The sequence below is a fragment of the Lonchura striata genome, chromosome 17 (assembly GCF_046129695.1).
Source record: "Lonchura striata isolate bLonStr1 chromosome 17, bLonStr1.mat, whole genome shotgun sequence".
Classification (NCBI taxonomy): Eukaryota; Metazoa; Chordata; class Aves; order Passeriformes; family Estrildidae; genus Lonchura; species Lonchura striata.
In genome coordinates this window covers 6,103,325-6,124,828 of record NC_134619.1, presented here as the reverse complement: position 1 = coordinate 6,124,828, position 21,504 = coordinate 6,103,325, and the positions used below count along the sequence as shown (strand labels likewise).

General features: G+C 40.6%; 1 protein-coding gene across 6 annotated transcripts; it reads right to left on the bottom strand.

Annotated features, from left to right (window-relative positions):
• Positions 1–20,090, bottom strand: ARFGAP1 (ARF GTPase activating protein 1). 6 transcript variants are annotated; one of them, XM_021527255.2, is made up of 15 exons: positions 19,975–20,090; positions 16,454–16,517; positions 15,518–15,627; positions 14,392–14,563; positions 13,383–13,483; positions 12,624–12,710; positions 12,031–12,133; positions 10,619–10,675; positions 10,401–10,433; positions 9,092–9,121; positions 7,263–7,319; positions 5,905–5,964; positions 4,964–5,074; positions 4,717–4,793; positions 1–4,260 (listed from the first exon to the last, which is right to left on the bottom strand). In XM_021527255.2, the coding sequence occupies exons 2-15, from the start codon at positions 16,511–16,513 to the stop codon at positions 3,933–3,935; spliced, it is 1,386 nt and encodes a 461-aa protein (XP_021382930.2). In that variant the 5' UTR covers positions 16,514–16,517; positions 19,975–20,090; the 3' UTR covers positions 1–3,932. The 6 variants fall into 6 exon arrangements, with proteins under 6 accessions (XP_021382930.2, XP_021382933.1, XP_021382932.2 ...); XM_021527258.2 differs by lacking the exon at positions 4,964–5,074; XM_021527257.2 differs by lacking the exon at positions 9,092–9,121.
• Between the last annotated feature and the right edge of the window lie 1,414 nt (positions 20,091–21,504).

The window sequence follows — 21,504 nt, the reverse complement described above, 5'->3', positions numbered from 1 at the left end:
TTGTGCTCCAGATCTCCTTGCTTTATTATAATACTTTTTAAAAGATGACACTGCAGTTCAAGTCCAGAACCACTCTACAGAACAATGAATAGTGTTCACTGAAATTGCCATTCCTGTGAACTTCACAAAAAAACACTGCAGGAAAATTAAAGATACAGTACTCCAGACTGACCAAGTTTCTGCTGGCTTGGAAATGAAAGAGGGTTCTGCAGTTAGAGGTCACTCAGCCATTAGAATCAAACTCTTAATAATGGCCATGGAAATGTTCATTTCTGTTTAAATCACTGATTGCTCAAACCTTTCCCTGGGTCACTGAAATTTAGTATTTCAGCCAGAATAAACTAGGAAATACTGAAGTACTTGTGTAGACTGCTATTCTCCAAGAGGATCACTGTATCTTTAAATGTATCCTGGATTAAACAAAGGTTTTATCTACACTTGTTAAATTATTGCACAGACCATTACACTGACAAGTACATTATGAACCCATGGAATGTTACAGTCTGGCCTGGAAAATAAAAGCAGCAGCATTATCCTTGAGGTCTCAACCACGAGGGAGAGCTGGCCAAACACTTCTTGAATTGTACTAATTATTAATAGGTTTCAATACACAAATAAAACATTTTAAAATAATCACTAACTCCCAGAATTATGTCTGGGAGCATTCTCCAAGACTTTCGCTGTTTTGCAAGTGGCAGTTAGTTTGATTTCTTGCCATTTTTCTTGTATCAGACCACCTGCAGGAATCCAGCTGCTCTGTATTTTCCAAAGTTGAAGCCATACAAAGAAATAAAAGCTTGGATCACCAGGGGATTTGAAGCAGCCATTGCAATGTTCAACTGGTGCAGCAATTTCACCTACTGAAATCTCCTGGCAGTTTAAACCTGTGACTCAGGGAGGGGATGAAAGGGGAGCAGAGCCCTGGTCACCCTGCCCAGGCAGAGCCCACGGTGACACCACGGCCCTGCCACAGCACAGGCTCAGATCCACGGCTGGATCCTCACTCAGCCAGGCAGCCTCAGCTCCAGCAGCCTCCTCTCAATGCCTCTGCTCCTCATCAGGACAAAAGGGGAGGTTTTGGGGAGAGGAGGAAGAATTAAAAAATAAAAAAGTCTGATTCATAAACACTTGCTCTGCACACGCAACTTGATGGGATTTTTTCTTCACAGTGCAGAAACCTCCCAGCTACCTACTCTGAAAAAAAAAAAAAGTAAAATTCAATAAAACAGTGGGTGTGCAAAAAAAGAAAATGCCTTTGTTTTGTCCTCTCCTCTGGAAGGCACGATCACACATTCAGGCTCAGAAAAGTCATTAAAAAATGCCCATCTGCCCATCAAACTGGCCAGGTGGCACACAGGTTTTGTGTCTGCAGTTACACCTTCTGCCATTATATTGATTTATTTGCATCTTCCAATAACATCTTTCTGTCAGTTATAGTATTTTGTTGCTTCCTTACAACATTGCAGAGAGAGATGGCAACTGTTCTGTCCCTGTTTCAACTGGAGGAAAAATCCTTACCCAAAGCTTCTGCTTGAGCAGGGCTCTGGCTGTTTGATTTAGAACATAAAAGTTTCAAAAGCTACAAAAATCAAATCAAAAGAACAAACAAATGGCTCATGCCAACTGTGGCTGCAAGTGATACATAAATAAACCACTTTTGTCCCAGACAAAGCTCACAGCTGAGGAGAACGTGCACACACACATCACAATAACAGTGACTGAGTGGACTGAAATAAAGACTCTCCTGCCACAAGCCATTTCAGGAGGTTTATGAAAGAGAAACCGTAATAAACTTGCACAGAAGAAGCTGAATCTGCTTCAGACTGGGCAGCAAACATATTGACAAAGAGGCAACAGAGGTGTAAGCATAAAAAAAACAAAGTTATGTTTGACATGCAGCTAAGCTATGACAATATTATACTGGGAACTGGAGAAAAAGTAGAAAAAAATCCTTTTAGTCAGGCTGTGAAGTGGTGCCAGTGGTACCATGAACAGCACTGCAAACAAAGAGCTCTCGTGCCTTTGGCACTTGCACAGGGTCTGTGCCAGCAGGGACACCTTGGGAATGGCTCAGCCTGGAGCAGCACTTGGCTCTGACAGCTCTGGGTCCTGCTGCAGAGGCTCAGAGACCATCAGCTTCAGACCACACTCTCAGGACAGGCAAGGGGGAAAAAGAAATCCCAGCCCTCACAGAACAGGGTGAGAGAAGACTGGAAAAATATTCCATCACCATCTGAAAGATCCCAGGAATAGAAATACAGACTCAGGCTATAAACAGAGCTACTTCTACTCAGAATTAAACCTTTAAAATCTGCTACTTACGAGGAAATTAATTTTATTTCCTTTTAAAACTGTTGATATTACTATCTGCTCAAAAACCTCGGTGAGCAGTAAAAGAAGTGGAGTGTTATTTAAGATAATTTTGACACCTTCAGTTGGTTGTTGAACAAATTAATCAGGTTTTAAAAGAAAAAGCTTTATAGGTAAGTAATAGGATCTACAAGGCTCACAGAAAGAACTCCATGCTGGAAAAGCAGACCACAGAGAACATCATGATTTGAGTTTTCAAGTGAGCTGATTGTTTTTGTGCTGAGGGTACATTTACAACCAATCCCCCAAAATAAAATGGGATACCTATGACACCTTTGCTGTTAAAAGTCACAATTCTTCTCTAGATATTATGGTTCATGTCATGCAAAGCGATTTGTTGGGTCAAAACTGACACATAACTGAATGTCCTGTTCCAGTCCTTAATGCTGACCAAGAGTTTCTCATGTTTCCAAAGTAGTGTTTCTTTAACAAGATCCAGGAAAAAATGTGGAGAAATATATAACAGAAACAGAGATACAGCTTAACACACTAAAGAATCATTTGGAAAACATGTTTAAATTAAATTTTACTATTAAATCCAGACATTGACTCATCTTGAAAGGGGCTTGCTGCCTGGCTTTTCCCTCAATGTTCTTGTATTTTCCACCTATTTTTTCTTGCTGGAATCTTCTTTATATTTTTTTTTCTTTCACTGCCATGTTGCCAAACACATGTCCAGAAGGACATAAGCAGCAAAAAGACTTCATTTTTTTACCAGCATTAACAAAATACTACACAGGTAGAAGGAAGAAAGAGAAAAAAGAGAGTACATAAAATCCTCAAACTGGGGCAAGGGCATAGGTGAGGAAGAAAAACACAACAGCTTTGCTTTTCTGTGTAGCAGAAACTACAATTGAGTGCAAACTCAATCCACTGAGTAAGGTGGGCAAGTAGAGCCATTCTGGATATCCCTTGAGAGCTCAGGTCAAACATACAAGTTTACACAAATAATTATCTAGCTCTAGATTCTGAATTCTAAGGAGAAAAGTAAGTTTTCAACTACTAAAAAAAAATAATGTCAGAATGTTTAAAAACAAAGCTCCAATAAAAAATATGTTAAAGACCATCTTGAATTGCCAGAGCAATCCATAAGGCATTAGAACTTGATGTATCCAACTGCAGTTTGCCCAGTTAGTGGCTGTCTTTCCAAGTCACACCCTGTCCTTTCTTTGCATTAAACACCCCAAATCTCAAATTAGATGAGGACTGGATGAACACCTATTAACCTACACATGCAAGGTTGTGCCATGGAAGTGTCCTTGCACAGATTTCTTTCCTTTAATATTTGTGTTAAGAAAGTTGCTGTAGCCAGCTCCAATAGTGCAAGGAGAATATACTTATCACTATCCTTAAAAAAGGGAGAGCCACTTTTATGTAAGAAAAGATTCAGATGCTACTTTTTTTTTCCCTATACCAGGGTAGAAGGAAGGAGAATGAATGGGAAGCACGAACAGATCAGAAAGGTCAGCCATGATAATCCACGAGTGTGTAAAACTTCCTCCCCTCCATCAAACCAGCACAGCCTCCCTTTCCCAGCTGTGCAGAGCAGGGTTAACACAGTTCTAAAATTCATCCCACAAACTTTTTGTTGCCTTAGAAGGTTTTCTGGTCTTGCTCTCCCCTCCTGTGTTCTCCCAGTTGGTCTCCCAGTTTTCCCAGCTGTCGCTGTTACTGTTCTTGTTGGAGACTGTTCCTGAGCCCCACACGTCCCAGCTATCCGAGCTCTTCTTCTCTGTGGAATTGTCCACATAGGTCCAGCTCTCACTGCTTGGAGATTTATGAGCTTTTGGTGCATCTGAGTTGCCAAAGGTCTCCCAGAAGCTTTGATCTACAGCATTGTTCTGGTAGCCCTCCCCTCCACTGTTCTGGTAGCTGTCTCCCTCAGCTGGTCTTTTGGGGGGTGAGGGGGAAAGGAAGGTAGAAATAAATTAGTTATGCCAAACATAACAGTAAAAATAAATTACACCAAAGAAAGCCACAATTCTACTGCTCTTTGCTTAAAAAAATGTTTGATGGTAAAGGAAGAACTAAATATTGCTCCAAATGACATAAGCTTGTTGTCTAATTCACAGATTTTTGTTAAGAGATTTATCAGGCCCAAGGAAAGGGAATGTGCATTTAGAGTAAGTTTTAAACCAAAATATGTGCACTGTTTTGTTCTCAGTTTAAAAACAGTTATAAACAAGGTTATATTGAATTCCTCCCTATTACATAGAGGAGGACTATCAGTAAAGACAGAGTAAGTTCATAATATTGAAAAATTACCTTTCACCACTATACTGCAGAGAATGCACAGGAGATAAAAATATATTTTCAAAGGGATAGAAAGCAAGAACAAAATATTACCTGTCAGTATTATCATCTGCTTTGCCTGAAAAGAAAGTGGTGACATCTCTCCATCCCCTACTCCCAGCTCCCTGAACCTATACAAAAAAAAGACACTCTATTCATTTGGACTGAACCAACACCTCTGCCAAGTCCAGCAAAAGCCAGAACAAATTCCTCCACTTGTTCCCATAAATTAAACACATTTAACTCAGAGCTCAATAAGGTTTTTGAGGGGCAGTTAACGTGGTGGATGTAAAGAACATACATTTGACAGCACTGTGCTGCTGGAAGAGGTGGGAAGTAGGTCAGGTTTAGGTTTTTCACCCATTGTTGCAACATCTTTTGAATTCTCTCCTAGATTTCCTTGACAAAAGCACTAGAATTAAATACATAAAATTAAATTTAATGAAAGCACTAATGTTTTATGATTAATGTAACTTATATTTCTACTGCTCTACACAGCTACTTTCACTTGTTTCAGCATTATTTCACTACCCACATAAAACAGGCCAAAAGCTGAGTCCTAGAAATGGATTAGAAATACAATTTTTGAAGTGACAATGTGAAAGGTACTATTCTGAGTTAGAGACAGGGAGGATGAATCCCAGAATTCAGCCTGAGAGCTTCCAGGCTCTAAACAGGACAGGTAACATAATTTATTTTATTTTATTCAAACAGTACCAAAACCTAAGACACTGAGCTGGTCTATGGGAGAGTTTCCAGTGCTGACTTTCCCAGTGCTAGAAGATACACACACTCCTTGGTAACACCATGCAGGTTATGCCAGCAGGTGTTAGTTAGTGCAGCATTTCTGTGCTTGGCAGCCTCAGACAGCACTTACCACGTCCCCGAGAGCAGCGGGAGGCAAAGGAGAAAGGTGCAGAGCATTAGCAAGTTTTACTGTACCCGTGGAACACAAGCTGTCTCCATATTCCCTCACACATTTTCTTTGCTTATAACTACCCCATGTCCTCATTCACATTACTAAGAGGACACCACCATGCCTGTGCAGCTTTAAACACCCCAGCGGATGTGCTGCCTGCTGAAAATTCCACTTGCTGCCTGCTGAAAATTCCACTTCCAAATTTCTCTATTCAACACAAGCACAGACCAAAGCTGCACTGGGGTTTTGTATTATTTTTATAAGAATATGGAGACTGGCTTGACTTGTTTGGCCTCCTGAAAGCCAGGCAGGCCACCTCATACCTTGCTGGCCAACTGCGATACCCCCATGGTGACCTCCTCAAATAGTTTCCCCTCTTTCACCTATGTGGACCAAAGTATTGGTAATTAGTCATAAAACAAAGTATTACTGAAACCTTCAGACAAGCTCTTTTGTGCTTAAATGTCAAGAAACCTAACCCCAAAATGAATCTAAACAGATTAAAGTCAAATCTAAGTAAGTTAAGAAAATTATATATGAAGTCTGTTGATCTATAGTGGAGTGAAGCTCAGTCTTTTGAGTTCATGGGAATTTTCTGTGGCTAAAAACCCAGTCTGAGGAAGGTATCACACCCAGTTTGAGAAAGGTATCATTTAAACACAGTTCAGGTATTGCTCAGCAGTAGTGTAATGATAAAACACAACTACAAAAAACATCTGCAAACATGAAGCTTTATCAATATATTCCACTGCATATAAAGGCTGCATTTAGAAATGTAGCAGGTCCCTTTTATTGTCTATGTTTTATAGATGCTTATTTAAATATTAAAAGGGCTTTGAATTTTGGTGGAACACAATATAACAGGTACCTTTCACCACTTAATAAATGGCAGTTGTTCCAATGCAAGTGACTTTGCATATAGAGCATACTTATTTCATAAAGCAACACTTACTTAGGACTAACAGCCCAATTTCCTAAGGGAAATTTAACTCTTTTTTTTAAAACACAAAATGCATAATTTCTCATTAAATTGTCCTACAAAATAAAAATCAGCTCAAGGAAATGCACCCTAAAAAAAAACCACCAGAAAATAATGCATCTAAGCCCTCTGAAACAAGCTGTGGATAATTCTAGGGAATAGAAAACCAATTACAGTCTTCTCCTGTGGTTTGAAATGCCATGTAAAGAATGGCAAATTAATAAAGGTAATGGAAGAGGAATTAAGTTTGCAGTATGGTTAAAACATTCTTTTCAAATGGCTCAAAGATGTTTGACTGAACTAAAATAAAGCTGGCATGTAGGTAAAACACTAGGAGCTTAACACTCCGAGATACAACTACTAATAGATATAAATACATATATATATATATATATATAAACAACTGATTTTATATCCATTTAGGGTGCATTTCCCCCTTGTTTCATCTTCCATTATTGAACATGAAATCTATAAAATGGTATCTAACATGAGAGAATGTGACAGACTCTGGTGGACACAAGAAAGGAAGGTGGAGGGAGTTTACCCTCATGAACATTTCTCTGATAACAGCCTAACTTGGAGTTGTTTGACGTCTCCCCTTTACAGAAAGACCCCCTGAGAACCTGGGCTGTGGCAGCAGGAATCAACCACTCCCTAAGTACAAGTATTTTTCTGCAAGTCATTTACTAGATCCAAAGTTACCTTTTCCTGTGCAGGTTTGAGAACATTTTCATTTAATGTCTGACCTAACTCTGACGCCTATTTAAAAGCAAAACAAAAACAAAGTCAGTTATATTTTCTTAAAAAAAATAATAAAAACCCACAGCCCAAACTTCTGCAGGCTCATTTCTCAGCAGTATCTCCAAAAACACAAGAAGCCTTTAGCTTTGATTCATACAAGCAGCATGAGCTGTAAAGCACACACAGCAAAGTGCTGCAGAAGACACTAAAAGACAATGAATTAAAATCAGATACACATGGCAATAGATGTCCAGACCCCAAGCAAAGTCTGACCTTGCACTGGAAGCAGAAGCAATGGTGCAATCAGCAACAGTTTTGAAGATGGGCCCCTTGCTAATACCTGCAGCTGAGTATTTGGAAGAACTATCTTCATCTTCTCCTTATTTTTCCATACTAATTAAATTACTCCTAGAATTAGATCTTTTGGGCTGATTTTCCCCCAATTTCCCTGTCTTGTAGTGCTCCAATTATCATCTGTTAGTAAGAGCCCAAGTGTTCCTGAGAAGTAACAAGAGCTAAAGCTGTGACAGAAGATTTTTGTTATTTCCTTTAAAGCTCCAGGCTTGCAGGGAGAAAAAACAATGAACTGCAGAAATCTGTTGCAATCCAGAACAAGATGCACAAGGATATTGTACTTCAAAGGCATCTTACAAAAATGTCAGCCCATGGTCCAAGTCACAAAATTACTTTCCCAAGGCAAAGCTGACAAGGACAGCAAGTTTAGAAGAGTCTGAAATCATTCCTTGCCCACTACTATAATAAGCCTTTGACAGACTTAAACTTTCTTCAGAATTGCCATATCATACTGAGTGCCTCCAGAATTATCCTGGTTAATCCAAAAGGGCCAATATATCAGACAATTAAGTTTCATTTCTTAAGAGTTCATATTTGATTACTACCATTGGTCAGGGTGTGAGCCTTCACTCATGTTCTAACTGGGAAAGGAGCACCTTCCACATCTTTCCTCCACAGATTCCCAGGTGTCTAAGAAGCCTTTCCCTAAGCCACTATATTCCCAGGATCTCCCCTTTTCCCAGCCATTAACTCCAGTACTTCTACTCCTTACAGGATAAAAATTCTTTGAGGAGCAAAGGCAAAAGGAAATCCCACTTCCACCTAGTGAGAAACATGAATGCAAATCACAAAGGGCTTGTTACTTTTGGAAATGATGCTACAAAGTGCTTAAGAAAAACAAGGGAGTGTTCTCACCTTTTAAAAACCCTCTGGAGTCTACTGAACTCAGCAAAGTGTTTGTTTGATAATAAAGAGTTTAACACACCCAGACTAACAGTTCAGGTGTCCAAGTGGAGTCACTGCTAGAATCAGGAAAAATTCTTATCTGATCTCTTACTCAGCCACATAATTTTGTAAATGTGGAATGGAAAAATTTGGCTAAAACCATATTTTCATCTAAATCACTTCACCTTTCCTTCCTATAGCCGAATTTAGGACAGCACTCTAACCACAGTAACAAACATCTCATTCAAGTGTCTGCCTTCCAGCAACACCCAGCTCCTGGCACATTCCTGGGGCAGACATGCAAACAGAAATCCTGAAATCATCAGTGTGGACAGCAGCACAGTCAATTTTCAAACAGCGCTTGGGTATCTCTATCCAACTTCACAAATTTTAACTAGGTTTGCAGAAATGTTACCATACAATGCACACAACATTATTCTAAACAGGTTTGATGTAAGGTAGAGAAAGAAAAGACAGCTCAGGAGCAAATGCACAAATTCAGCACGAACAGACAAGGAGTCCATGCACAAGAACAGATGTGAGGGTGTTACCGGCTCTGGCTGCTGCTTGTAGCCCCAAAACTTTACCCAGAGAGCAAAAGAGAAAAGAGCAAGGAAGGCAGAAGCAGCTTTTAGCAAAAAATTGGCAGCATTTTTTCAGGCAAGTTAGGTATCATGAACCTTTTTCAAATTTTAACATCTACTGACAAGAGAAACAGTGAAATGTGTTTGGTAACTGGGCCCCACATACACTTTTAACCAATGTAGTGCATCAAAAATGTGTTAAATCTGTTCTGCAAAGGGTCAGAAGTTTCAGGAACAAAATTTAACCTTCAGTAACACAGCTTAGACTGTAGAGCATCAAGTTACTGTAGTCCTTGTCAGTACATGTGATGAGCTTTTAAACTTAATACTATAGTTATTAATAATACTAAAGAAAGAGCAGCTTTTATTACACAAGGAAAACTGCCAGAGGGAATGAAGAGGAAGACCTGTAGAAAACTTCATTTTTCTTAAACCAAGTAGTAAATATTTCAAAGCATTGAAGTGGGAAGTTTGGGTGCTTTAACAAGTAATTTTTGTTCCAAACATCCCCAGGTTTGGCCATTTGAAGGATTAATATCCCAGTGCATAGACTTCTCCGAACACCTGCTGCTGCACACTGGTTTTGAGCAATACTTTCTATGCCTATCAGAAAGCCAACCAGGCTAATGCTGCACATACACAAGAGTTATAGTTCAATTAAAACTTCTGAACCATCTATAAATATCTGCAACTCACTCAGAACTAGGCAAATTAGGAACCCCTATTCTTTTATCATTTTTACATTTGAATTTAAAACCTTTCCTTGCAGACAGATCTTGCATGTCAGAGCTCAGTGTAATCAGGTCTGTCTCTGTTTTAACCCCAGTTTGATAAATGAAATCCTTTTGTCACTGCTATTTTTTAGAACATACACAAGCAAGTTGATTCATTAATAATATTGAGCAGTTCTCACTTTTAACATCTTACTAGGCTTTAGCCATGGGAAGCTGGCTTGCATTGTGTTGTATCACCAAGAAAACTACCTCAAGCTAGACCACATTTAAGGTTCACAGAAGTCAACCAGGGGTATGTTGAAGTTTGCAAGCTCTGCAGCCTCTCCAACACATCCAACAGGAATAAACAGCACAGTATCCCTGTTTATCTCTTGCTTAATTTGATCACTGCAGCTGATTGCGATTCCCATGGAATTAAAAGCTAGAACTAAACACTACTGGGCACACTGGTCTGCTGATGATCAAATCTAAGTCAATTGGTGCAGGCAAACACATGGCACTTAAAGACAATTAGATGGAGTAAGAGCTAAATCCATAATCACCTTTTGACTTGCTTGAGATCCAAATCTGGTAGCCTGTGAAGAGAAGCAAATACATGCAGGTTTACCTGGAATAAACTTTCAAAGACATGCATTTAGAAATGCTGCATGATCCTCTCCAAGGCAATGGAGCTTTGGCAGAATTTCACAGTGAAAAGAGAATACCAATATCACCCCCTCTGGTATTCCACTGCTAACTACACCACATTTTATTTACTTACACCCTCTTTAGCAGCTGAGGCAATTTTGCTCGCTCCAGTTGTAAAACTGCTCCATCCCTTTAAAGAAAGCAAGAAAGTTGTGAGCTACATATCAATAGTAACAGTAAATAACCAAGTTTTCATTAAAAACAAATTAGCTGAAGTCAAAATGCTCTAATACAGCTTGTCCTGTATTCATAAGAACTACCTGCTACTGAGAGAAAAATTAGAGCCTCTCACTTAACTGAAATATAGTGATGAACTTCCAGTATTTGTGTGAATTTGAACAAGCCAGAGTGTTTCAGATGTTACTCTGCTAAAAATAGCTGCAAGTGTGGGGAAAAATCATCCCATGCATTGGAAGACAAATTGTTTTCCTCTCCAGAATGAACATCCATGCAAGGAACTCAGCCTCCCAGAAATACAGGACTTCAGACACACTGCAATGTGTGTCTGTGCTCACACGAGGGCATTCCAGCCAGGACATTCAGGCAGATCCTGGGCTCAAAGCATGGCTCACAGGAATGGTTTCACCTCTCTTTGGCTGTCTTAGCTCACCTGCAGTACACTGCAGCTGTGCTTTCTGATCTGAACTCTCTGGCCTAAAATCTGTGAGATACCCAGAAGATATCTAGCTGATCTATACCAAGCAGCCTGTGGGATCACCTGGAATATAGTGATCAACTTGTTCAAAGGCTCAGGCATTACCTTTCTCTGGTAAGTTCTAGTGAAATTATTAATTTATTTTTAAATAAACAGTGGAACCTGGTGTGAGTATTTAGGTAGTGAGGCTCTACAGAGGGCTGTTGGCCACTAACTTTGGTAGAATACCTCATTGTATTTCCAAGTGACTCCAAACCCCAAATATTGCTCAGCAGCGTGACTTTGTAGCCCATCAAAGCAACAGTATGGCCCTGACTGCCTCTGACTTTATTCCCATTTTATTTCAACAATGCATCTTTCACTATCTCTACTTGAATCACGACAACTGTTCAGCCATATGCTGTTATCTCTTCACACCCTGTCACAAGTATTTCAAATGTTTTCATCACTGCTCAGGGCTTCTGGCACCCACATAAACACACATTTCAGTTGTCTTCCTCTGAACATCCCTAATATGGTTAACAGATTTAGAGATATTCCCTACAGGTAATTACATGTTTTTCCTTCAGCCCTGTTGATTATTATTTCTTAATCCATTGCTATATCTTCACTTATTTCTATGAACAGATACCAAACATAATTCTTAAGTTCTGCTCAAGTTTCTCCCTGTTAAAGTCCACCAGTATCTTCTTCACTCTTAGGGAATATAACCAATACTCTGCATCTCTCCATATCCATCTGCAGACTTAGTTTCTCCTCTCCATTCATATTCTCCCACACCAGGGACTAAACGAGAACAGCAATTCAGAAAGCTCCAAGCAATTCCTTACCGAGTACAATGAGGACATGGCATTATTCAGGAAGTCATCCTCTCTTTTTGGAGGGTTTACTGTGTTCCCAAACCCCACATAGCGATTCTCTTGGCCACTGCCACTAGAAAAAGAATAAACAGTACCTGTATCAGCATGCAGCCATTAAAAACATTAAACAAGAACTGAAAACCATGGAAGGATGACAATTGTTTTTGCAAATGGAAAAGAAAGTCCTGTAGCAGCCAGCACCCAAAATACAAAACTACTCAATAAAAACACCAAGGACCCACTGAGAAATCCTAGCTCTATATAATTTCCTCTGTGGAAGCTAATGTGGTCTTAATGATTCTCCAGTTTAACAAATCACTGACATCAGAAAGCTGAGGAAATCCAAATAAAGTGATACATGAAAATGAGAAAAGGAATGAAAGAAGCTTTATAAATGCCTCTGTTTAACTCAAATTACTGTATGGTACAACACACAATCAGAATTCCCTGGTTTGGAACCCACCACAATAATATTTGGAATCACAAACGTTTTCTTCAGTGCTTCAAACATTTTATTATGCTAGAAAGAGAGGCACTCAGAAAGTCAGTAAATATTACATTACCCTTGGTAGGAGCTGACATCATCATTTAACCAGTCTTCAAAAGCCTTGTCAGAAGAGGCAGCTGCAGTCTGAGATTGTCCAGCAGAACTGAAATAAAACATTGAAGAATCAGAGCCATGTTAAGCAAAACCCACCAGCTCAGCAGTGCAGCTTGATGTATATCACCATAATACAGGTTAGAAATTGATTCTTTATTTCATCTATCAAAAAGGGAACTCTAATGCAACCACTAAAAGGCATGAAGCTCTTGTTCCTTTGATTTACAACGGCTTTTGCAGTTAACTAGGATATTTAGTGCACAGAGTAACAAACACCACATGCAAAAACAGAACAACAGAATTGCTGTGGTAGAGAGCTTTAATGCTCCCCTGGTAATTAGCAGCAGAAGGGAAAAGTCTGTTTCTTTTTCCCTGGCATCCAATCCCAAACTGTCACAGCACCACAGTTAAGGTGAGGATGTCACACGCTACCTGTGAGAGACACAAATGTCTAATTTCAGGTGCATTACACGTCAGAATAAAACAAGCATGGCTTTGTCCCTGCTCTTGCTCACTTCTCTCTGCCATGGTTTAAGGCTCAGGTGCAGGGGGTGAGAATTATTACAAAAACAAAGTCCTGTTACTTCATACTCTAACTCCAGCTTGTTCAGACACCAGCACCAACAGGGTAAACCCAGCAGACAAGAAACCATCAGGTTTTGATGTTTTGTCTGTACCTGATGCTGTATCTGTACCAACATTAGATCAGCAGGGCACGTACCGGTGAGCAGAAGACAGAGACATTTTAGGCTGAGGTGGGGTCCAGTTCCTGGCAGGAGAAGTTTCAATGGACCACTCCTTGCCTTCAGCTACTGTAGCTACCTACAAGAGGCAGAATAGTTAAGAATGCCAAGTCAGAGATTTCATACAAATTAAAAACTGGTTCTGTAACAAAAGGACAAGTCATTTTTCCAATTTGCTACTGGATCACTTAACCTTTTTTCCCACAAGATACCAAATTTTTTGACTCCCAGGTTGTGATGTTGAATTGAGCCCTGGTTTTATTTCAGGCAACTGATATAGAAAATTAGACAATTTCCTCAAAGGGGCAGGTTTGGTTTGAAGAGGAAAGACTGGATTAATGAACAGATGTAAGCACTAATCACAGAGTAATGGAGGAACAGAACTACATTATTGTTGTATGTTACTACATACACTAAAGTTCTAGCAAAAATCACTTTGGATAGAAATGTACAGCTGAAGTAGTGAACTGCAGTGAACTGAGGACTGAGATAGCTCTACTGACTAAACAGCTGCAACAAACCACAGCACTGAAAATTGGAGCTACCTCAGCTAAATGCACAAATGAAAATTTCAATAGAAAACTCTTACAAGACTTGGGAAGAAGCACTCTAAGACCTTTAGGGTCCCAAGAGAGCAGTCCTGGACCGCCAGCTCTGAGGTACCAGACCCTTGGAATACCTTGGGCTAAATTAGAACGTGTTACTCAAAATAAGGAAGTTAGTGCAGAAAAGCTCCTTTTCTAACCCCACCTCATCTCCCAGGCAGGACAACATTTCTTTTTCTCTTCTGCTGAATACTTGAGCCATGAACTCATTCAAGTTTATATTAACTCTTCCAGGATTTCAATCTCTTACATTTACCTTTTCAGGAACCACTGCAGCGGTTCAACAAACTGCAACTTTTCCTCCTTTCAAAACCAAGAGTTTACAAAGAACTTTGATATTTTCAGATCATAGAGGTGAGGCCTCACCTAAAACTGAGCTTACCTGGTCTCTAAACAGAGCTGCAGCTTTGCTGTTGTATTTCTCTTGCATTGTCCAGCATGGATCATAATCATCTTGAGACTCCAAGAACTGTCGGAATTTGCTGTTACCTCCCGCTTTCATTTTCTCCAGCTCAATATCCTTCCACTTGTCCATGGTTACAGAACGCACAAAACTGAAAAGCAGGTTAAAAAAAAATAAAATTTAGATCACAGCTTGTTATAATTTCATGCTGTACCACCAGTGACAAAAAAAACTTATTACAACCCATCTCAAAAGTTGAGAGTATAAACATGTTGGAGAACACTCTCCAAGTACAGAAAGACAGATCATCATAAGAAGGTGGGCAGATCCTGACTGAAATAAGCCAAAATCATGTCTTTTATTGGCATTGACAATCAACAGAAGGCAAGTGACTGAAAAAGCAGTTCCTTCAAAGTCCAGAAATTAATCTAGCCCACTATGGAACAGAAACTTTTCCCATACTTCACTCTGCAATTTTCTTTTTCTGTCTATTATGTATTTTGACGGTTGGACTTGATGATCTTAGAGATCTTTTCCAACCTTGGCAATTCTACGATTCTATGTCCTCATCTCAGAAATTTCATCTTTTCTTCCATGCCACTTACAGAACAGTTCAAAATGCTCCTTTCCTATGCTACTTCCACTCACTGATGAGCTTCACATCTTCAAAAGAATGTACTTCAGAATGGCCTCCTTGCTTTGGTGATTTACAAAGTTTGAGTAATTGTTCCCTGCTTTGACCCTATTACATACACACTGTGAGTCTCCAGAACCCGTAACAGTTCTTATTCCATAGACCCCCATCTCAGCTGAGCACAGGTCTTGGAACACAACAAAAAATATCATATATATTACAAAGAAAAAATAAATTTCCTGAACAGAATAAAGCTGTTTCTTAGACTAGTTTTATACACAGCTAATTACAGACTAGGGACAAGAGAACAAAGCCCACTTTGGAGAGGAAAATGAAGCAAAACTGTCAATGAAATGTTGGATTTGAGACATTCTATACATCGCAAACCAACACATGCTGTTCACAGCCATAATAAACCCTGAGGAAATTGAGGAAATGCAACTCAGTCCACAGTCTGTTGGAAAGGCTGACCTGAGGTGAACTCCCAAGCCTCGGTGTTTTCCTGAGCACTCCAGACAGATCCAAATTCCATAGGTCACACTCACCCACTGGGGGTTAAATGCACCACATTCAAAACAGACCTGTGAGAGAAAAGCAGTTATTTCTGCAATCTGTCATCACTGTCCACGGGAAGTTTTCACAGCTCAAAAAGGCGAATTATGAAAACATCACACATCAAAAATAATTTCAGAAGGAAGGGTTCTTAGTGTTTGGAAATACCTTCCATGCTATCATTAACTTCCTTCAGGTATTTATTTATGGTCCTTAGATTATAAAAATTGCTGCATCAACTACAAAAAAAAAACAGTGAGGAAATACAGACAAACAAATGGAAATTACTGTCCAAAGCATTCATTTTGGTATCATTTCCATTGCCTTGAAAGTAACTAAACTAAATTCTTAAGGTTTCCTTGGCAAAATAAAAATGTAATATTTAAAGTTTGGAACATTTTTTCAGTCACACTGAAGCTGGGCAGTAAATTACAGCAGATCTAAACAGAATTTTTTCTTTGGAAATAGCTTTATTGTGCAACAATTTCAGTTTAATGATTCACCACTCAAGATTTAATGTATTGATATAAATAAAACTTAATCTTTCTATGGACTACCACATTTAAGGTATAATCAAGCTACTTGAAGTGGATCATTTTAATTTAAGTTGTGCCCCAGACACCCCTTGTTGAAAAGACCCCAGGGGTTCCAGCCTTACCAGAACTTCTGAAATACTTGCGCTAAATATGCAGCAATGTATTGTAATGCATACATGAGATATCCAAATTTCTATGTTAGCATTAGTGAGCCAGAGCACAAAGGCAACAGCAGCTGTAGCAGACCAGAAAACATATGGAGAAAGTAAAAAGCAAATTCGATTCTACAAAACTGATCTAAACATCAGAATTTTCTCACATTGTTCTCATCTTGTGCTCTGACTTCCTTGAGGACTTTCCTTGTTCTTGGACTTGCCATGATTCTGCAAAGGGAGAAAAAGAAACTTAAGTCATGATGATGGATTTGATGCTGGCAGGATGCTCAGTACCTCACAAGCACAGCTAGTGACAAAGAGCCTGGAATTCAATCCACTGACTCACAACCAGCTGCAGAGGAAAAACAGACAAACCAAACCACCATAAACCCCACAACCTTATTTTTCCATTTACTTTGCACTTTTGGGGCGATTTATTCATCTTAACTCCATCAGTGGAAAGGTGTAATTCAGTTATGGTTGAAAAGTGGGCAGGGGCTGATAAACACAGGAATTCTTCTGTCAGAAGTGGTATCAAAACCAACTCTACTGGATGCTGCTCCCAGAACCATCCACTGCCCTTCCTGAAAGCACTTCCTAACATCCATGATTTCACTGATCACATGTACACAACTCATCAGACCTACACAAAAAATAGCAGAAACTCTTATACTTCAGAGTGCAGAATACATTGCTTAAAGAGCCCCTTACTAGATTATACAAAAATTCGTAATTTTCCAGCAATATGGAGTTTGGTTGTCAACTGAATTCTAAGAAATTAAGGCAATTCTTGGGACCTTTTACACTAAATAGTATTGTAATTCAACAGGCATATCTCACTGGCAGACCTCATCATCTCACTCTAATTTTTATGATGCAGAAAACAGCAGGGAGCAGTGGCATGCTATGGATAAAATTCACATTAAGACAAAAAATGTGATTTACACACAGTAAACAGCCTGGAAAAACCCAAAATGCATAAAGCACTCATGATTTGAAGAACTACAGTGTAGGGTACAGCATAAGGCTGCAATTTAGATAAAAAATAAATTCCTATTATCAACTAATAGCATCATATTTAAATTAACTTTAAATAAGTAACATCTGTTCTCCCTTTTTACTTCCTCTCCATCTTATAATTTCTACTCCAGAAAACAAACTTCTAAGACAGAATTCACCAAGCAGACTAGAAACAGCACCAAGTACTAAATATCAAGCTTATTGGCCAGTCAAGATACAAAGCATAAAACAGCAGGTTGATATTTTCACCAAACAAAGGTTGGTATGAGAGGCAAAAAGGCCTTTAGGCAACTCTGTTCACTGTGCTGTTTGACCAAATAATCAAAAGTCCTTAGAACATCAATAAAATTAACAATCTCACAGTAATTTTAGAAGGTAAATGACTGTTACAGACAACAGCCCTAGGGGATGGAGGAAGTATTTATCTTAAATAAATCAAGGAAGGGTGTTTAAAAAGGTAAAATGCTACAGGTAAGGAAATATTGCATTTGTATGACTGGCAACAATTTCAATCTCTAAAGCAAAGCAGTACAATAAATAGTTCTGTGCATCACCTGCTAAGATAACATGACTCAGAAAGGAAAAGCTCACTGCTGTACCTACATATTGCTACTGCTAAAAGCAGAGGGTGATTGTAGCACAAGTCATTGCTTTTTATCTAAAGCACTTATTCCTCTGTAAATATCTTGTTAACAAATGCTTAATTTTGTGGAATTTAAGGTGAAGTGCTTTCATTGATGTTTAGAATGTGCCACCTTTTCAGCCTTAATTGCTTTGTATTGGGCAAAACCAGGTAATTGCAATAAAAGTCAATGCAAATAGTGGTGAATAAAATCTTCCTGCCATCCTGTATTAAAATAAAACTGAGCACAGTTATTTTTATCAATAATCTAATAAAAATTGTGTAATTTTAAGACAGGAGAATGAAAGTGTGTCAAGTGACTACTCATATAATTAAACACACCTTTTCCAATAGCATTTCAATAACATTTAACCTTCCACAACTCATGTGCATGTGAGCAGGGAGGGAAATAGCACTATGTGCATTTGCTCATGTCCTAAATAACAACCATAAACACATTTATATGATTCTCAGTCTCTGTCTTCAATTCCACTATCTGTCCCTGGTGAGCTAATGTAGAATTCTTCCTCTGCAGTACAGAAATTAAGTAAATAACTCAGCAGGAATAGCCAGACAGACAACAGTGCACCCTCTGGGCCCTCCTCTCTGCCATTATTGCTCTTTGCATGCCAACATCTTTTCCTCAGGAATTAATTTCCCCAGCATCTTCCTGTACATTACTGACAGCTTCCAAAGCTCCCCTCTTTGGTGGGATGTCCAATCCTCTTATTCCTGCCCTTCCTTTACTATTTTTCCTCCTTTTTTTACAGATTTTCAATCAGAATAACCAGCAGAGGCAGTCTACATGCAGAGGCCTGCCTCAATGGCAAACCAGCACTGCTGGAGCTGAACAGGAAAGCCTCTTCCCACTCCAACTCTGCACATGCCAGGAACTGTCTACAAAGCAGAAAGTTACATCCATCCTCCAACAGCCAATATCCAGCCCCCTCCAGAGCTTACACATGAGTTTCAGATCTCCAGCTCCAAGGTGACAAAGGAAGCAATTGCTTTTGGTTCTGCCATAACTACCTTTTTTTAAACAAAAACGGAAAGACTTAGGCAAACTGCAGTCAGAACATACACCCATTCCACATGCACCAAGTTCCCTGCCCAAACCACATCTGTCTAGTGGGAAGGAAGAGCTTCACCCACACCAAGAAAAGGAGGAGGTAACTAAAGGCACCAGCTTTTCATCTTGTCCTCCCCCACCAAAGCATTTGGAAATAAATGACAAAGTAAAAATGTCATGTTCTAAGCTTTCTAATAGGTAACACCTTTAGAGGTGCCTAGTTTACTTTTAATGATTTTCTCACAAAGTTTTAAGGGTTCAAATTATCATTGATCACCACCAAAAAGCTGAGGCCTGATAGCTGACTGGATATATAAGCAGTGCTTAAGTATATAAACTTAAGTATATAAACTTTATATACTTAAATCAGTGTTTAAGTATATAAACCTGTGCCGTTTAAGTTTCATAGCTAAATAATGAAGAAAGAAGCCACCGTAAAGAAATATACATTGTTTTGATCTAATAGAAATAGACATAAGCAGTAAAGAAAAGGTTTCGTTTTGGAGTAAATTTCCATTTATGAATATATATATTTCTGACAAGGGTTCCAAAGTGGAGTTAGCTTCACATAAAGCAATCTCACACTCTTATTTCCCAAACAATCTGCTCCCAGAGCAAAAACTAGATGTTCACCATATGAGTTTTCTGGTTATGAAATCTTTAGTTTGCTAAACAAGGCAAAAAAGGCAGAAGTGGACTAGAAGCGGAAATAATACATAACAGGACTTTGCTCCTCTGACACAGCACGAAATTCAGAGCCAGCCTGCAAAGGGCTTTGCGATTCACACACCAAGAGTCAGCGGGTGACGTGGCCTGGTGCCTTCATGGTGCTCAAGGCTCCCCCTGAGTCCCACCAGTGCAAAAAGGCCACAGCGGCTGAAAAAACCTTGGCAAGCTCACAAAGCGCCCATCTCCACGGAGCTGGCACGGTTCTCCTTCGCAAATACATCAAAGCCGAGCAGCTCCACACTCACCCAGCGCCTCGCGGGGCCGAGGAAGAGCGATTCCTTCAGGCACACCTGCGGTACCCGGATCCCAGCGGCGTCCTGCAGCCTCCCTCCCTCACAACATGGCCGGGATCCGCCGAGCCCTCCGGCCTCTGCTTTCTGGGCAAGAAAACAACGCAGAAAGAGCTGAAACAGCGGGCAGGGCGCTGCCTCCTGCCCGCCGCGCCAGCCTGGCAGCCTGCGGCCGGGGCGGCAGCGCGGGGGCCGAGCAGCGCCGCCTCAGCGCGGGGCTGGGCTGCGGGGAGCCACGGAGACCTGAGCAACGCTGCCGCCCCTGCTGGGTCCCGGTGCCGGTCCTGCTCCCGGTGCCGGCCCTGCTCCCGGTGCCGATCCCGGTCCCGGTGCCGGCCCGGCCCGGTCCCGCCCGGCGCCGCCGACGTTGCAGGGCGCGAGGCATTGTGGGCGCGCGGCTTAACCCGCTGCGGGCCGGGCCGGGTTCCATGGGATCCAGCTCCCCGTGCTCCAGAGAGGAGTCCAAGGGATTTGTTTCCAGCTGAAGTAAAGCTTTGCAGCGAGCCTTGCGGGCGCGCTGCTCTCCCCGTGCGGCTGCAAAAACGACCCCCGGGGTTTGTGGCTGGGGCTGCCCGTGAGGGTGAATTATGTGGAATGTTGTGGAATTCTGTGGGTTTTCCTCACACACCTATGGGTGAGAGTGCAGTGGTGATTTCAGGTGACGGCCCGTGTTGCTCCCAAGCTGGGGATAGCAGATGGAGGGGCTGAAGCTCCCCCAGCTTCACGTCCAGGCTGCTGTGGTCACAGCTGGAGCGCTGGGATGGTTTGGGGTACCCCAATCAATATATGGAGGAGATAAATCCCCTAAGGAGCATCCAAAGGAGGCCACAAGTTTGAGGAAGGATCTAGGGAAAGCCATTAGAGGGGTGGGTGAGGGTCCTTGCGTTGTTCAGCCTGAAGAACAGGAGACTGAGGGGAGACATCATTGAGGTTTGTGCTTCGTCATGAGAGGAGCTTGTTATAAATGAGAATTTATTTAGCCAGATTAAAAATAAAAATAATTTTATTAGCTGTCAAATTCTATCTAGCCAGCCACACAGAAAGGACAGAGCTGAGCCCGGGGTCGACCCTGGGTGTGCCACAAGGAGTCAGCCTCAGCAGAGGTTTTCTCCTATGCCCACACACCTCCATCCTGGCACAGGCGGTTTTTATAGAGAAAATTCCACCTGAGGCCAAGATTTTAGCAATCAGTCCTTTCTTCTATTCAGAGTCCATAGATTAATAAGAATTTCTTTTTTTGGTGATGAGGAGAAATAATTCAATGTCCGGAGTAGGTAAATTCTTGTTGGGAGTTTACAGGAAGGCTGCATCCACATGGATCTGTCTGAGTATTTCCATGATGTCCATCTCAGACGATCAACACCAATGATGGCCCATCACCCAGCCGAGCCACATCCTTTTACTTGTAAATCAGTTTCCAATATATACTCAGTCTCGCCTGCAAAAAAAAAAAAAGGGGGGGGGGGGTTGGAACTAATACAACGG

Bases quoted from the DNA above. Each gene is read 5' to 3' on its own strand.
- ARFGAP1 (XM_021527255.2), bottom strand. From the start codon at position 16,513: ATGGCAAGTCCAAGAACAAGGAAAGTCCTCAAGGAAGTCAGAGCACAA. The intron at 5,965-7,262 runs GTAACTTTGGAT...TGGTCCACATAG, and splicing joins TCAAACCTGCACAGGAAAAG to GTGAAAGAGGGGAAACTATT. The intron at 5,075-5,904 runs GTATGAGGTGGC...ATTTAATTCTAG, and splicing joins TATCGCAGTTGGCCAGCAAG to TGCTTTTGTCAAGGAAATCT.